Source organism: Theropithecus gelada, chromosome 11, assembly GCF_003255815.1.
Source record: "Theropithecus gelada isolate Dixy chromosome 11, Tgel_1.0, whole genome shotgun sequence".
Lineage (NCBI taxonomy): Eukaryota > Metazoa > Chordata > Mammalia > Primates > Cercopithecidae > Theropithecus > Theropithecus gelada.
Genome location: NC_037679.1, coordinates 79,626,161 through 79,638,629, shown reverse-complemented (window position 1 = coordinate 79,638,629; position 12,469 = coordinate 79,626,161). Strand labels below are relative to the sequence as shown.

Genomic DNA, 12,469 nt, shown 5'->3' with positions numbered 1-12,469 from the left:
TACACATCTGCAACAGATTTATTTTTTAAAGGAATGGACTGAGAGAAAACAACATGGGCAGAAGTATGGAATAGAAAATAAATACAAATGTAGGCTATTCTGCTAATTGTTTTATAACCACAACAAACTAGTACAGAGAATGCCCTGTACAAAACACAACAAAAGGTTCAAACATCGAGGTGTTCCCTTAGCAAGGCTGAAAATTTCAGTCTCTGGTATTTGGAATTTAGGCTGCAGTCCTTGTTTTTGGATGGATCACTGGGTGTGTGGCACAGTCCATGCTTTTAACCGGATTTGAACAGAAGAATGGCCACTTGGCCCAGGTAGAAGTAGATGAAGTGTTTGGTTTCATGTGTCACGTAACTGCCGAAGTTCCTTCCCACGATGCAATGCCAGGTGGGATTGTACTTCTTGTCAAATTCCTGGGAAAGACAAAAGAAAAGAACTAGAATTTTATTTACCAGAGGTCAGTGTTTGCCTCCTGGATAAGCCAGAGCCTGTAGGGGCAGAAAGGAGGAACGTCAGCATCTGCAAATTCTTAGAATGAAAGAATGTTCCCCAGCTCCAAGACGCCTACATAGTGCATTAATACAAACATACTTGCAGTCTGAGCTAAGATGGGAATGGAGGCTGAGGAGGTCAAAGGACAAAAGGTCAGCCTTAAAGACAGGGTGCTTTGTTATTATGGTAATTACACCTTCACACCTTCTATAATATTCTTATTCATTGACAGAAGGTGACATTAACAGGTGTGGTTTATCATGTTCTGTGTAGAGAACCACCCTACTGTATTTGCCATGCCCCCAATTCCAAGAAAATGGTAAAAAATTAGCCCATCCCATTCCTCATCACAAAGATCTTAACTGCATCTGCAACACAAGACTTTTCCAAAAGGATAAAACTTCAAACAACATTGTATACCAAATGATTGCGGATCAAAATTAAATTTACAGGGACACAATACTGAAGCACTCCACTGTTGCCGTAAAAAATGCTGTAAACAGAATCTGTCAACTGGCCAAGTTTTATCCTTAATATCCAAACAGCCGTCCTCTCCACATCTGTCCGGATGATACTAATCTACTACCCTGTCCACTAGGTTAGCAAGTTGTAGGAACAACTCGTCGCCATTTATCCCACCCCAAGAGGTACTGGGGAGTAGAATGCCTGTGGGGGGCACTGGGTGCCAACCGTAATCTTTCTCTACAAAATTCTTACAAGTGTTTGTGGAGAGTCACACAAGATTTAGCTACTCTAACAGCACGCAGTGCGAAAACTTCTTTTAAAGCTATGAAGAGGAGTAACGCTCTTGCAAGCTAGACGCACGCACTGCTGCGTTTGTCAAAAAAGGCATTTATTTCTGTTCCATCTGAAGTCTTTCATCTTCCCATTCTCGACTGGAACCCTCCCACGGCTTAGGCTGCCAGCTTTCTTCCCTTCCAGCAAACACTGCTCGAGAAGTTGGCAGTCCTGCCGGCTTTCTAGACTGCCATTTGCCAAGCCCCCACCCCAGCCCCCAGCCCCGCCACCACCCACTTTCCCTCAACTCCCCACTGGAAGGCTGGCAAGATCTCCTCCCGGCCCGGCTGGAAACACCCACGCAGCTCCCCCCTCCGGAACACCCAGATGGATCCTCGGCGCAGGAACCACACAGAAGGGGGAACCGCTGCTCCCAGGTCTTAGATACCGTTGCTAGGTGGCGCTTTCCCCCCGCGGAGCTGGATAATCAAAAAAAAAAAAAAAAAAAAAAACTTCGGACGCCGGGGGTCTGGTCTTCTCCAGGGGAGTGCAAAATGCATCTGCGTCCTTTCTGGAAGCTTCTACACCCCGAGCCGCCAGGGGTGTTCCCGGGACCTGTCAGGCGCCCTGGGAAAGCAGGATCGAGGGGAAGGAACTCCCTGCTCCCGGCTGCGCCTCGGCCCCCGCGCCCATCCTCACCTTCTTGATATGAGCCGCAATGTCCTTCTCTATGTTGTATTTCTCCAGCGCCTGAGTAGCGCACTCCACCGAGTCCTGTTGCATCTCTTCCGACATGTCCGCATTTTTGATCACGGCCTTTCGGTCGCACATGGTTACCTAGTGGGCAAGGCCTGGGGTAAGGGTTTGAGTTGGGCCGCGCCCCCCAGGCACTAACTGCCCCCACCCCGGCCAGCGCTACAACGGGACGACGCCCCCCACCCCACTTCTCAGGAAGCAAGGGCTACGCGGCGGGCTAAGTCCAGAGTGGGGCGAAATAAGGCAGCGAGGACACCCCCTGGCCCCCCGAGTTTCTCACCGTGGAGAAGGGGGCTGGCCGACTGCAACGGTCTCCTGGGGGAGGTGCTTGCACAGCTCAGGCCCTCGTAGAGCTGCCGTCGCTACCGAAGCCGTGGCGCATCTAAGCAGCCCCACGCCAGCCGCCGCCGCCTAGTGCTCAGGCCCCGCCCTGCTCCCGCCGGCCCCGCCCCTCGCCGCGCGACCCTATTGGCTTGACGCAGCCCACGGCATTCTTCCATTGGTCCAAGGACTCCATGGTTCCCTCAGGATCTTTCTCCTGCATTTTGTTGCAGACCACAATGCACCGCTCACGGCGTCGGTTGCCCCGGCAATGGGCCCCACGCGGCGAGGCCCACACACACACCCAGAAGGTGGAGCCCCGGCCCGGTTGCGAGGACCACCCAGCTGTCTGGAGAGGTAGGAAGGCAGCTTCTGCCTGGGCCAAGGGAAGTGATTCCAAATTCACGGAGGTTGTTCCAGGGTGTGTTCTCGAACAACAGTCTCTAGAAGTTGGTGGCCATCCCTGCCCCCACCCCCCCACCACGACAGGTCGCAGGATCTCCGACCCCAGGTTAGCAGGATTATGACAGAAGTGGCCTCTCCCTTTACTGAAGGTATCTCTGAAGCAGGGCCGGCTTCGTGGGCAAACCAGCGGTGCAGTCTCACAGGAGGGGCCCTTACGTTTTCATTTTGCACTGGGCCCCATTTGTAGTGGTTCTGCTCTGAAATATTTAGGAGAGGGCATCCTCAGGATTGAGGGAGAGCTTCAAGGAGAGAGGGTGTTTCCTTACGAGTAAGGGATTATCCCCAAGAGTGGGGTCTCTGCCAAGCAATGCGGACATCTTTAAGGGGGTGGGGATGGGGATCCGGGTGGATTTGGGAGTGTTGAGCCCCGGGGTTTTTGTCCAGGGTGAGGCTTCTTGCTCAGGTGAGGCAGTCTTTCCTGTGTGGGAGAGATTCTTGGTTGGGATTTATCTCTGAGGAGGAGGTATCCTAATGGACGAAAAAGTGGCCCTTAGAGGGATGACGTCCCCCCTAGCTTAGGGAGGAGACACGAAGTGGTTAAAAAAGCAAGATCTTGGGGGAGTTGAGGGACAAGTCAGATCTGGATTTAAATCCCAGCATTGTCATTTACTAGCTATTTGAATGTTTTCTTTAAGTAAAGGAGGACTAAGTGTAAAAGGAAACCAGTTCATATGCTTGTTAGCAGTATAAAACATTTGAAGTTCTCTCAGCACAATGTGAGGCACATGGTAAATGATCAATGAATCTTATCAATAATTGTCAGTTTATAGAACTATCCCAAAGACCACAGCAAGGTTTTGAACAACCAGCTCTGAAATGCCTATAATGTATTTTTGAACCTCCATAAATAAGTTATCAGGTTAATCATGTATCTGGAAGCCTCCTATTTACATTTCTACATTTTTCTCTTGACCCCCTACTCTCTACTTAAAACAATTTGTGGCTGGGCATGGTAGCTCGCACCTGTAATCCCAGCACTTTGAGAAGCCGAGTGGAGGGGATCACTTGAGCTCAGGAGTCGGAGACCAACCTGGGCAATATGGCCAAACCCCATCTCAAAAAATAAAAATAAAACAATCTGAGCAGAGACACACAACTCCAGAAAGAAAAAGATGGGAATAGGCCGAGTGCAGTGGCTCATGCCTATAATCCCAGCACCGTGGGAGGCCGAGGCGGGTGGATCACCTGACGTAAGGATTTCGAGACCAGCCTGGCCAACATGGAGAAACCCCATCTCTACTAAAAATACAAAATTAGCCGGGTGTGGTGGCGCATGCCTGTAATCCCAGATACTCAGGAGGCTGAGGCAGGAGAATCACTTGAACCTGGGAGGCAGAGTCTGTATTGAGCCGAGATTGTGCCATTGCACTCAGCCTGGGCAACAGGAGCGAAAGTCCGTCTCCAAAAAAAAAAAAAAAAAAAAAAGGAAAAAAATGGGAATAATTAGAACCTCTTCAGGTTCAACATATGCATATCAATTAAATCAACAGCTTTTTCCAGTTCCATGTTTCTAATGGTGAGATTCAGGGTTTGAGAAGTTGTAATATTCCTATATAGTACCTCTCTTGAGGAAGAAATAGGTTGACAAGTGAGGACCCTGGAAATGCAGATGACACTAAAGTAAAGCCACGGTGACTCCACTAAGTAGAAACCCCAGGGAAATCTCCTAAATCATCCTCATGATTTTTTTCCGTGTCTACACTACCTCTATTATTATTTATTTAATTTTTGCTATAATAATACTATCATTATAATATAATAATGTAATTGTTCATCAATAATACCTTATATGGCCGGGCGTAGTGACTCACGCCTGTAATCCCAGCACTTTGGGAGGCCGAGGAGGGCAGATCACAAGGTCAGGAGATCAAGACCATCCTGGCTAACATGGTGAAATCCCGTCTCTACTAAAAATACAGAAAAAAAATAAATTAGCCGGGCATGGTGGTGAGTGCCTATAGTCCCAGCTAGTTGGGAGGCTGAGGCAGGAGAATGGCGTGAACCTGGAGGCTGAGCTTACAGTGAGCCAAGATCGTGCCACTGCACTCCAACCTGGGAGACAGAGCAAGACTCTGTCTCAAAAATAAATAAATAAATAATAAAAAGTAATACTTTATATATTATTTAATAATTTTCTTTGAACTCCCTTTATTTTTTAAATAAGTATACTTTTTGTTTTATTTTATTTTTTTGAGATGGAGTCTCGCTCTGTTGCCCAGACTGGAGTGCAGTGGTGTAATCTGGGTTCAAGCGATTCTTCTGCCTTGGCCTCCTGAGTAGATGGGATACAGGTGCACACCACCATGCCAGGCTAATTTTTCTATTTTTGTAGAGACAGGGTCTTGCCATGTTGGCCAGGCTCAAGTGATCCGCCTGCCTTGGCCTCCCTAAGTTTTGGGATTACAGGCGTGAGCTACCGCACCCGGCCTAATAAGTATGCTTTTAAAAGACAAATTTATATCATTACCGTAAATGGAAAGCCAGTCTCACTGGCCATAAATAGAAGGTAACTATAAAATATAAATATTATAATATAAAACATTTATTTTTGCATTGTTAAACTGATCTCGGACACTGTAAGTGATATGTGTCCTACACTTGAAAAACGCTACCCTTGAGGAGGGTTCTTAAATGGGGTCCACGGCCAGATTGCAAAGGTTTCCCAAGCCCTCTGGAATTGTGCACAAAAATGTATGTAGTGCTTACAGGCATTTTTCCAAACAGAAGATCCTTAGCTTCCATCAGACTCACAAAGGGATTCAGAACCTAAGGAGGATTAAAAAGAAAAAGAAAAACTGTTGTACAATAACCCAAACTCCTAGAATAAATGTGAGATTCCTTCACCAGGTCCCCCTGAAGTGGCTCATATGGGGTTCTATAGCATCACACATTTTGGCAACTTACTATATCTACTCCTGCCTGATAAACTTGCTTAAAAATCCTTCTACACCTGAAAACCTGCATTTTTCATTCTTGCCACAGGAAATTATAACTAGGAGTTGTTAACGTTTCTGAGAGCACAGGCCTTGGAATCAACCTAAGCTATGAGCTCCTTCAAGTTAGTTAACCTCTCCAAGATACAGGTTCCTGGTTGTTATTTTTTTATTTTTTTATTTTTTGAGACAGAGTCTTGCTGTGTCGCCCAGGCTGGAGTATAGTGGCACGATCTCTGCTCACTGCAAGCTCCGCCTCCCAGGTTCGCAGCATTCTCCTGCCTCAGCCTCCCGAGTAGCTTGGACTACAGGTGCCCGCCACCACGCCCGGCTAATTTTTTGTATTTTCAGTAGAGATGGGGTTTCACCCTGTTAGCCAGGATGGTCTCAATCTCCTGACCTGGTGATCTGCCCACCTCAGCCTCCCAAAGTGCTGGGATTACAGGCGTGAGCCACCGCGCCCGGCCCTGATTGTTATTTTTTATTTTTATTTATTTATTTATTTTTGAGACGGACTTTTGCTCTGTCACCCAGGCTGAAGTGCAGTAGTGCGATCTCAGCTCACTGCAACCTCCCCCTCCCGGGTTCAAGCGATTCTCTTGCCTCAGCCTCCTGAGTTGCTGGGATTACATGCGTTAGTCACTACTCCTGGCTAATTTTTGTATTTTTAGTAGAGACAGGGTTTCACCATGTTGGCCAGGCTGGTCTCGAACTCCAGACTTCAGGTGATCCACCCACCTCGTAGGTTCCTGATTTTTAAATGGAGATCACATCTTCGTTATAGGTTGGTGGCAGGGATTATATTAAATAATGCATCTAGAAACCTAGCCATGGTATAATAAATGGTAGCTACTGCCACTATGTATTGAGACCTTACCATGTGCCAGACATTTTAGACACATTATCTCATTGGCTTCTCATAATAATTCTACAAGGTAAGAACTGTTTGTCTTTTTATTACACAGATGAAGAAAATGAGGTTCAAAGAGATGAAGTCCCTTACCTAAAGTCACAGTGATAGAAAGTGACAGAGCTGGGATTTGAATCCTGATCTGACTCCACAGTCCCACATGGTAGGTGGAACCTCTGAGCTATACCTAAACAAAGAGAGCTGATGCCTCAGAACAGAGTGATGTCCCTGGATACACTAAGCATCCTTGGCCCCTGGTGAGAGTTCCCTAAATATATGTGGATGGATGGATGGATGGATGGATGGATGGATGGATGGATGGAAGGAAGGAAGAAAGCATGGATAGTTCAGACTACTTCAGCCTTGATTCCTCAGCAACAAACACCTCAAACTTGACCCTACATTGGTCCTTGGCTGTCGTGATCTTCCTTGGACAGAATCACCTTTCAACTCCGATCATCACACTTTCCCAGGGCCCTCAGAAAGCCCTTCAGAGTTGTAACTCACAGGCAGGCTGAGGGATTCTTTGGGGGTCTGCAGCTCTCCTCACCTCATCCACAAGTAGGACCATGGCCTGTGCCTCACTACTGCCCCAGGATCACTCTGTTCCCAGCCCAGTCCAGCAATCACTTGTCTAGCTTTCTGGGACCTGAGTACTTTCTTGGACCATGAGTCCTGTGACCACCCTAGCAGCTCTAACCCTCCCTTACCTGAAAGGAAGTGTGAAGTGACCGTGCAGGCCCCAGAGTGGATTGAAGACCCCGTCGAGAAAGAAGGCACCATGTGGGAGAGAATGCAAGGCCTAGGTCTGAATCCGGAAGCTTCCACCCCATGAAGAAGGGCTGGCACCAGCCGGGGGCTGGCAGGGGAGCTGAGCTTTGGAGCCAAGGACTGTACTGCAGTGCAGGGAGAGTGAGGCCAGAAAGGCTGAGACAACTCAGGGAAGGAAAACCTCCCTTCTGGCTAATAGCCAAGCATCGCCTGAGTAGACCGACACTCTACTGTCCACAGGGGCAGCAGATGAAGACACATTCAGAGAGGACTAACAGGCCCCCTCAGCTCCCAGTCAGAGGGCAGAGCAACCCATAACAGACGTTAAAGGAACAGACTCTGAGGTCAGGCAGCCTTGGGTGTTCATCTGTCCCTACTAAGCCATGTGACGTTAGGCAAGTGAGTCCACCTCTCTGAGACTCAGGTTCCTCATCTGTAAAATGGGGATTATAAGAGTCCTTGTTTCTCAGGGACAATGTGAGGGTTGAGATGGTACGCATAGAGAATGTAGTGCACTACTGGGCATGTGGCAAACATCAGTGATGCTAGTTACCGTTTATCATTAGTGTTCCTGTAGACCAGGACTTCTCAACCTTAGCACTATTCACCTTTTGGGCTAGAAAGTTTTTTTGTTGTGGGGAGCTGTCCTATGCATTTGAGGATGTTTAACAGCACCCCTGGCCTCTACCCACTAGATGCCAATCACACCACACCCCCAGTTTCAACAACCAAAAATGTCTGCAGATGGTGCCGAATGTCTCCTGGAGGGTGAAATCATTCCCTAGCAGTTGAAAACCACCACCCTAAACAATCTGGACTGAGTTTGAATGTCACAGATCCCAAGCTCACAGCTCCATGTAAAGGCCACAAGGCAGGCAGGCCTACTTACAGATGAAGGAACGGAAAGAGCAACAATTACAGATCGAGCTGGCTAGCTCCCGTGTAGACTAAGAGGCAGGATCTGTAGTCTGCTCTAGGAGCTAACAAGGCCTCTGTGACTCAGTAGGCTACCTCAGTGTCACTCTTTAATTATATGCAAAGTGGTCTTGAGTTAACTTTTAATTATTCTAGGGCTCTAAACAAGAAAATAGGTAGTTGGTATCTGATTTCTGGCATCTAGATTCTGATTCACTGACTGGGAGAAAATCTGACTCTCCAGAACTCTTTCAGAGTTCATTTGGCCCTTCATTTATGACTCTGGGGAGATTTCTGAGCAAGAACTGTCAGGGCCTGAGTCAGGCCCTGTTCCAGGTGCTGGAAATGCACAAGAGAACAAAACAAGCAAAGTTCCTTCTTCATGGAACTTATAGCAGGAGAATAAAGATAAAATCAAGCAAAAATATTTATCCCTGATAAGGGCAGTGGATAAAAATAAAGTAGAATAGGCCAGGCACGGTGGCTCACGCCTGTAATCCTAGCTCTTTGGGAGGCCAAGGTGGGCAGACTGGCTGAGCTCAGGAGTTCGAGACCAGCCTGAGCAACACGGTGAAATCCCGTCTCTATTAAAATATAAAAAATTAGCTGAGTGTGGCAGCATGCACCTGTAGTCCAGCTACGCAGGAGGCTGAGGCAGGAGAATTGCTTGAACCCGGGAGGCGGAGGTTTCAGTGAGCTGAGATTGTGCCACTGCATTCCAGCCCAGGTGACAGAGTAAGACTCCACCTCAAAAACAATCAAATAAAATAAGTAGAATAAGAGAACCAAGCGTCACTGAGTGAGGGGTCTTGTTTTAAAGAGTTTTCTAGGAAGACTTCTCTGAGAAGGTACCATTTGAGCCAAGACTTGATGACCTCGCTCCTGCATGAGGGCGGAGTGTGGGGAAGCTGATGGGAGCAGTGAGAGAGGTGGGAGCAGTTAGAGGCTATTGCAGCAGTCCAGGTAAGAAGGAATGGTGGCTTGGACAAGGAGGTGGTGGCAGAGATGGGGCAGAGATGGCCAGATTCCAGATGTATTCTGAAGGTAGAGCTGACAGATTTGCTGAGGAATTGGATGCAGAATAGGAGGGAACCAGAGGCAGTCAAGGATGATTCCAGACTTGTGAACTGAACAATGAGAAGAATGGATTGAGATGGGGAAGTCTGGCAGAGGAAACAAGAAGTTCTGTTTTGGCCATGTTAAGTCTGAGATGCCTACTAGATATTCCAAGTGGAGATGTCAAATATGCAGTTGGATATATGAGTTCTGGGAAGAGGGCCAGCCTTGAGCTATAATTTGGAGAGTCATCAGCTTATAGGTGACATTTAAAGCCACGGGACTGGATGAGATCACCACTGAGAGCGGAGTACGTGTAGATGGAAGTAATGCTTATTCAGCTAGCAATATTCTCTGAGCTTTTACTATGGGCCAGGCCCAGAGCTAGGTGCTAGGTACAGAGATGGACTTCCCTTGGCACCTGCCCCAGAGAAGCTCTATTGCTTACTTAATTTTCCTGCGTAAGTGCTTTAGCCATGTGGAGGATGAGCCTTGAGTTCCTACCCTGCCTCTTAGTCACTTAGTCTTTTTTTTTTTTTTTTTTTTTTTGAGACAGAGTTTCATTCTTGTTGCCTAGGCTGGAGTACAATGACGTGATCTTGGCTCACCGCAACCTCTGCCTCCTGGGTTCAAGCGATTCTCCTGCCTCAGCCTCCTGAGTAGGTGGGATTACAGGCATGCACCACCATACCAGGCTAATTTTTTGTATTTTTAGTAGAGATGGGGTTTCTCCATGTTGGTCAGGCTGGTCTTGAACTCCTGACCTCAGATGATACACCCACCTTGGCCTCCCAAAGTGCTGGGATTACAGGCATTAGCCACCGCACCCTGACTCATTTTTTCAACAGACATTTGTTGAGCACCTGCTTGATACAAGGCCCCCATCTAGGCACAAGGGACATGAAAGGAAGCAAGTCAGACACAGTTCCTATCCTCTTGGAGTTTACATTTTATATGTGGAGACAGACATGGAACAGGATGCACATAGGATCACAGGATGTGACAAATGCAGTGGAGGAGAAAGATAGGCTGGTGTGAGAGCTGTTAATGGGGGCTCTGCTCTAGCCTGGGAGGCAAGGAAGGCTTTTCCAGGAGTCACATTAGAGAAACAATCTATCCAAGCAGGGAACTAGGCTGGGGGAAGTGCAGGGAGCTTTTTAGGTGGAAAGAACAGCATGTTCAAAGGCCTAAAGCTGGAAGGAGGCTGACTTGGCTCCAGAGAAGCTGTTGGGGGAGTGTGGGAGAGACAAGGCAGGGAGTAGGGGTGGGGAGCAGCCAGACCTTTGGAGTCTTATAAGCCTGGTTAAGACACGTGGACTGTATTCTGCGGTCACCAGTGGCTCTGTTGAGGTGGGAAATTAAAAAAATAATAAAATTAAAAAGAAAGAGAAATAAGTTTTCCTGTATTAGGCTGACTTGTACCAGAGGCAGCAATAGGCACAACCCAGACCCAGGAAAATTCTTGATAATATTATCTAATGTGCTCTGGAGACTTTCCCAGCACTCCCTCAACATAGGGAGAAGAAAAGCAAATTTTCCTTTGTTTTATGGAATGAGTTTATAGATTCCTGTTCTCTGTGACTAGTGATTTCAAGTATTGTTTTATCTAAGCAGTAGAGTGAAGGTCATGAACCTCTGAGCTGGCCTGAGTTACGGCCACCTGGGCGCCATAGTGAAGGTTATGGGATAAGCCTGTGCCTAGGCAAACCTAGATAACGGACATCTGGGTTGCTTGGCAACGGTCATGTGCAATCCTGAGTTTGTCCTGCCTCTGTATCCCTGCTTTCATGCCACTGTAAGCTTGCTTCAAGCTAGCCCACCCCCTTTTGTGAAGTGTATATAAAAGTCAAGTGCTGTCTTTCTTCCAGGCCCAATCTTTTGGACGTTGAGTCAGCTGGGCCTGAGTGCACTCAATAAATGATTCTGTTTTAGATTGAGACCATCCTGGCTAACATGGTGAAACCCCATCTCTACCAAAAATACAAAAACAAAATTAGTCGGGCGTGGTGGCGGGTACCTGTAATCCCAGCACTTTGGGAGTCTGAGGCGGGCAGATCACGAGGTCAGGAGATCAAGACCATCCTGGCTAACATGGTGAAACCCTGTCTCTACTAAAAATACAAAAAAATTTAGCCAGGCTTGGTGGCGGGCACCTGTAGTCCCAGCTACTCAGGAGGCTGAGGCAGGAGAATGGCGTGAACCCAGGAGGCGGAGCTTGCAGTGAGCCGAGATCACGCCACTGCACTCCAGCCTGGGCGACAGAGCAAGACTCCGTCTCAAAAAAAAAAAAGGATTCTCGGCCGGGCGCGGTGGCTCAAGCCTGTAATCCCAGCACTTTGGGAGGCCGAGGCGGGTGGATCACGAGGTCAGGAGATCGAGACTATCCTGGCTAACATGGTGAAACCCCGTCTCTACTAAAAATACAAAAAACTAGCCGGGCGTGGTGGNGGATCATGAGGTCAGGAGTTCAAGACCAGCCTGGCCAAGATGTTAAAACCCTATCTCTACTAAAAATACAAAAATTGGCCAGGCGTGGTGGTGGGCGCCTGTAATCTCAGCTACTTGGGAGGGTGAGGCAGAGAATTGCTTGAACCCAGGAGGTGGAGGTTGCAGTGAGCCAAGATTGTGCCACTGCACTCCAGTCTGGGCAACGGAGCAAGACTCCGTCTCAAAAAACAAAAAAACAAACAAACAAAAAAAACAAAAAAAAACCCTTCTACAACATTACTATTTACTTATGTATTTTTAAAGATGGGGTCCCACTCTGTCACCCAGGCTGGATTACAGTGGTACAATCCTAGCTATCCTAGCTCACTGCAGCCTTAAACTCCTGGGCTCAAGCAGTTGTCCTGCCTTGGCCTCCCAAAGTGCTGGGATTACAAGCGTGAGCTACTGCACCCAGCCCAATTTTAATAACTTCTTAATAGTCCATGTGGCCGGGGGTGGTGGCTCATGCCTGTACTCCCAGAACTTTGGGAGGCCGAGGTGGTTGGATCACTTGCAGTCAGAAGTTCGAGACCAGTCTGGCCAATATGGTGAAATCCTATCTCTACTAAAAATATAAAAAATTAGCCAGGCGTAGTGGTGTGTGCCTGTAGTCCCA

The 12,469-nt window shown here is 47.8% G+C and overlaps 1 protein-coding gene across 3 annotated transcripts in view; it reads right to left on the bottom strand.

Annotated features, from left to right (window-relative positions):
• The window catches only part of DYNLL1 (dynein light chain LC8-type 1), a 30,488-nt gene continuing 18,019 nt past the window's right edge, over positions 1-12,469 (bottom strand). The window contains exons 1-3 of one of the 3 annotated variants that reach the window (XM_025403554.1): positions 2,276-2,444; positions 1,939-2,076; positions 1-422 (exon numbers count right to left, since the gene is read on the bottom strand). In XM_025403554.1, coding sequence (XP_025259339.1) covers positions 285-422; positions 1,939-2,070 — 270 coding nt within the window. In that variant the 5' untranslated portion in view covers positions 2,071-2,076; positions 2,276-2,444 and the 3' untranslated portion in view covers positions 1-284. Of the gene's footprint in view, positions 423-1,938; positions 2,091-2,275; positions 2,445-12,469 lie in introns of those variants that run through there. The other 2 variants (XM_025403552.1, XM_025403553.1) reach the window with 2 other exon arrangements.